The 4,976-nt window shown below is 36.4% G+C and overlaps 1 protein-coding gene across 1 annotated transcript; it reads left to right on the top strand.

The window, feature by feature from the left end:
- The first annotated feature begins 239 nt into the window (after positions 1 to 239).
- LOC149813480 (uncharacterized protein At4g15970-like) lies at positions 240 to 3,403 on the top strand. The gene is made up of 3 exons (XM_089992326.1): positions 240 to 1,197; positions 1,287 to 1,649; positions 2,430 to 3,403. The coding sequence occupies exons 1-3, from the start codon at positions 496 to 498 to the stop codon at positions 2,937 to 2,939; spliced, it is 1,575 nt and encodes a 524-aa protein (XP_089848452.1). The 5' UTR covers positions 240 to 495; the 3' UTR covers positions 2,940 to 3,403.
- The last annotated feature ends 1,573 nt before the right edge of the window (positions 3,404 to 4,976 follow it).

The following is a 4,976-nucleotide window of genomic DNA, read 5'->3' as shown; positions in this document are numbered from 1 at the left end:
TCAGTCGTATCTCTTCTCTTCAAATGCGTTCAAAAAGTACACTGTTTTCTGAAATTATATTTAATAAGGGAAATTATAGAGGTAAAAGTAAAACAATGCAATGGGCAAATATGTAAATGTGGTTAGTTCTTGCTTGTTAATTGGGAATCCTGTCTTTCTTTTCTTGCTCTCCTTTTCATTGTAATATGTTATATGATTCCCATGTAGCGCATACATTTTTAAATTCCATGTACAACATCAATCTTTATGCTTGTTTTTTACGCTCAAAATATGGCACTACATCTGTTCATCTCCTTCAGATAGTTTCCTTGAATTTCATAAGAAATTATCACCTCATTGCTGCTGTTTTCATAATTCTTACTTTTCTTGAATGTTTTTGCATTTCCCAATTTATTACCAGTGCTTTTATTATCAAAATCAATTTTTTATCTATTAGAAAGGGCCTGATGCCTTGTCATCTTTCTGCAGATTTCATACTTTTTGCTGCAAATCAGCATGAAGCTTCCTGGTACAGGACAGAAGTATCAGATAAATGATACACTTGTTCTCTTACTCTGTCCAACAGTTGTGATTCTTGCTTTAGCTTCCATTCTCAGCAGAGATCTTTATGAGCTTACTCGATTATCTTCAATCTCTACTACACTGTCCTTTCTGCCAAGTGCAAAGTTCCCCATTGATGCTCACTCAAATGCTACTTTTGACATTGGTTTCCCTGCCTCTCCAATGGAGGATCCTCATTCTAATAACTTGCATCTAGACAAACACCATAATACTTCTGCACCAAATCTGACTGAACCAATTCCCAAAACTCAAGGTCCATCAGCAGGATTATTGAAGAATTCATCTGATACATATGAATTCGAGGAGTCATTTAGTGTCACTGAAGCTTCTGAAACAAATGGTTCAGCAATACTGCACCCGCCGCCACCACCACTCGAAACAGAGGAGCCCCTTGTTTGCTCTAATGGTTCTACACCTTCATGTCTTTCTCCTTCACTAGAAATAATGAAGCCTTTAACTGGCAGTTATGGGTCAGCACATTCAAATATTACTTCCCCACTGGAAGAACAGAACACTCTAATCACCAACAATGCTACAGAGCAACTACGTATTTCTTCTCCACAGTCTGCGGAGAATTCTTCTGCACAAACCCATTTAAAGGATTCTATGATTGTTCCAACCAATAAAACAAATGAAGTATGGCATTCAAACTTCACATAGTTGCACTTATTTCTTAGTTTTTCTGCTCTTCTTAACTTATTTTGTTTTCCATTACGATGGCAAAGCCTGTCCCAGATGAACTGGACTATGTTCTGGCAAAAACTGCAGATGCAAATAGAACTGTGATTATTATTACTCTGAACAGTGCATGGGCAGAAAACAGGTCCATGATTGATCTGTTCTTGGAGAGCTTCCAAATAGGTGAAGACACAAAGGAGTTGTTGGATCATCTTCTCATTGTTGCAGTGGACCCAAAGGCTTATGATCGTTGCATAAAGATCCATCCACATTGTTATATCCTGAGGACACAAGGGATTGATTTCTCTGCTGAGAAGAAGTACATGACACAGGATTATTTAAAAATGATGTGGAGAAGACTAGGATTTCTTGGTGATGTACTAAAGCGAGGATACAACTTTGTCTTCACTGTAAGTAGACTGCCTTCCCTTAATTAGATGCAAATTTGCCTTGGTCATCTGCTGATACAAACAAGAGTGCTACATCTTGAGCATTAGATATCACGTGCTTTTGAAAGCTTTGATTGGCAAGTGGTTGGTGCAACAAACCACATGTTTTGAGATTTAAGAGGCACTTCTAAGCTCCCTAAAACTCTATTAGTTGATCTAAATATGGTTCATATCTTTTTCCCTGAGACCAGTACAATTAGTCCATGGTAAGGTCTAAAAGAGAGAATTTTGGCTCCTAGGAGCTAATGAGTTCGTTGGAATTACTTAAAAACTTGGTTGAGTTGCTCGTTCACTTGAGGACTTATTCTCGAGGCCTTAATAAATGTCCTTTGTCTTGGAAGTAAGAAATCTGAAGAATTTTCAACAATTTACTAAGGGCCGTTCAATTACCCCGGATTTCAGGTCCGAGGATTTGATGTGACATGGGAAGGAGCTGATGTAGCATGAAGCCCATGTCCAGATCCGAGGTAATAAAATGACATCTCACATCTGAGATTGGTTTTTGAAGGGAAATTCATGGATCTTTGGCAGACTCAGATTTTGAGAACTGAGGCATTTGAACACAAAGGCTATCTATCATACTTGGATACATGGAGCTCTAGATTAGGAAAAGAACCAAATCATGCTAGATTGGATTAATTTCTCTGCTCGTTTACTTAGCTTATGTAGTAATTTGCAATGTGAGCCCTTGCACTGCTTTGTTACTAGCTTCTTACTCGCTAGTTCAATTTTCCCCTGCAGGATACAGACATAATGTGGCTCAGGAATCCTTTCCGAATCCTCTCACAGGATGCAGATATCCAGATAGCTTCTGATCATTTCAATGGAAATGCCCACGACATGCGCAATCGTCCGAATTGCGGATTCAAATTTGTCCGCTCAAATAACAAAACAATCAGTTTCTATGACTACTGGTATAAATCAAGGAGGTTGTTCCCTAGTAAAAACGAACAAGATGTGATCAACATACTCAAGTTGAGAAGCAGCTTTAAGAAGAGGAACATGAATTTTCTCTTCTTGGATTCAAAATACTTTGGCGGGTTTTGTCAGAGAAGCCAATACATAGATGAAACCTACACCATGCATGCTACCTGCTGCAAGGGACTGAAGGCCAAGCTTTCTGATCTTAGGACTACTTTAGATGAGTTCATGGCTAGGAAGAATAACACCACCCTGCAGCAGAACAGCAGAGTCCAGAGAGCAAAATGGTCTGCTCCAAAAGCGTGCCCGCTTTCATGGTCCCAACGATAGGCTGCATATCTTATGGTAAATCTTAACTACATAGAATTGTTTTCTTTTCCTTAGATCCAACCTCCATACACTACAGGATCTGCACATTTTAGATGATGGATGACTAGAAAGCATTTGCAGAGCAGATTGTTTGGTACATATATTTGAGCAATGTCTCTACCCACTGAATATGGTTGATGAGCTTCAATATGGTGTCATTATTATGATAATGTTCTTAGGCTAGTCCTTGTTGGGGATGTTACTGGGCTTACTATGATCAAAGTGTAGTCGTTTGAAAAGCATGTTACTCATAAGAGGAACAGAGGAAATTGGAGGTGAATAGAAATCGTTTCATTGTCGTCCATTTCAAGGGGTGTGGAAACACGCAGGTGACAGTTCTAAGAATAGCTGGGAAGGAAGCTGATGTTGCCCATTAAACTCAGGTGTATGTTGTACAAGAAGAGAGAGGTGTATGTACAATGTTCTGTGGGATTGTTTGTAGATACCATTGTTTTATGTGCAACTGCAAAGGATAGCCTTGTGTTGCCTACTTGCCCCCATATCTCTCTCTCTCTCTCTCTTTATATATATATATATATATATATATATATATATATATATATATATATATATATATATATATATATATATATATATATATATATATATATATGAATGAGAACTAGAAATATGGGCATTTCCAACACTGTTTTTGCAAATCCAACCATGTGGATATGCTTGGCATGGTGAATTTGCTAGGAATCAACCATTGGATCATGTATTTTCGATAAAAAAATATGAATTTTGAATGCTTGAATATTTATGAAAACTCTGAGCCATTTTATGCATCAAAATCGGATGATTCAAGAGCGGGTTCTTATAAAACCAAGCATGTAGATCACATCCGTACGGTTAGATTCAAGAGAAAAGAACAAACAATCCATGAAAATTGCGGTTCACACATTAGTTATAATATTTTTTGTTCTCACATTAGTTCTTATATATATATTATCGGTATCGGCCCTGTAACATTTAGCCAACTATTCAGGTGAATGGCCGATACCAATACTCAAGTGAATCGGTCAAAAAATAATTAAAAAATATTATGTGTCAATCAGAATGTGAGACATGTTAAAGCCATTAAAACAATATTAAAATAATATAAAAAATAATTGTAAGTATTTTTTACATTTATTAAAAAATAGCTAATTCAGGGGTGAAGCCTAGCTATTGATTTTCTGCCCATAGGGTACGTTCGGCCAATACATGCTCATACGCACTGATACTAAGAACATTGGTTAGGTCATGTTGGGACCCATCGTAAATCTTAGTTTTAGATTTTTGTATGCTAGATTTGAACTATTAGATGTGCTTATCATTGCTTATTTATTAAGAAACAAGCTTTGTTTTGATGAAAAATGCAAATATTTGCCATCAAATTTTAGTACAATATCAACCATTGACTTTTTACCTCTTTAAAATACACATATAAGCATAAAGAGGTTTAATCAAAAACATGTTTTTTATTGAATAATCAAAATGATAAGCACATCTAACAGTTCAAATCTAGCATACAAAAAAATCTAAAACTAAGATTTATGGAGGAACGTGACCTAACAAAAAAAAGGGGCAGCACAATCCCCATTCTCTAAATGGTCACAAATGTCATTTTTGGCAATGGAATATCTTGGGAGATATTGAAAATTCTTGTTTTTATTTAAAAAAAAAATCAGCTAACGTTAGTTTACTAAAAATGAGGGTTTTTTGCAAAAATGGTCCCTGCCTTATAGTCATTTTGCAAAATAGTCTCTGCGTTTTGTCATTTTGCAAATTGGTCCTCGCCTTTCTCACCATTATTTCACATTGATCCTTCTATCAATAGCTGTTAGTTTTACCATAGTCAAACACTGACCATGGTTAACTGGTCACTAAAATGTCCCCGTAGTTACTTGTTTATTAACCTTTTACAAATTAATCCCTACCTTGTTCACATTTTGCAAATTGATCCTCCTGTAATGTATGGGCAAAACTGTCAATCTGTCTGCCATTTAACACTTA

The sequence above is a fragment of the Nuphar pumila genome, chromosome 16 (genome assembly GCF_984573655.1).
Source record: "Nuphar pumila chromosome 16, dmNupPumi1.hap1.1, whole genome shotgun sequence".
NCBI classification, from domain to species: Eukaryota; Viridiplantae; Streptophyta; class Magnoliopsida; order Nymphaeales; family Nymphaeaceae; genus Nuphar; species Nuphar pumila.
The sequence above is the reverse complement of the archived record's forward strand: the minus strand, read 5'-3'. Positions and strand labels throughout refer to the sequence as shown.

Excerpts from the sequence above, each read along its gene's own strand:
- LOC149813480 (XM_089992326.1), top strand. The coding sequence starts at position 496 with ATGAAGCTTCCTGGTACAGGACAGAAGTATCAGATAAATGATACACTT. Across the intron at positions 1,198-1,286 it reads CAACCAATAAAACAAATGAA|CCTGTCCCAGATGAACTGGA; the intron begins GTATGGCATTCA and ends ACGATGGCAAAG. Across the intron at positions 1,650-2,429 it reads GATACAACTTTGTCTTCACT|GATACAGACATAATGTGGCT; the intron begins GTAAGTAGACTG and ends TTTCCCCTGCAG.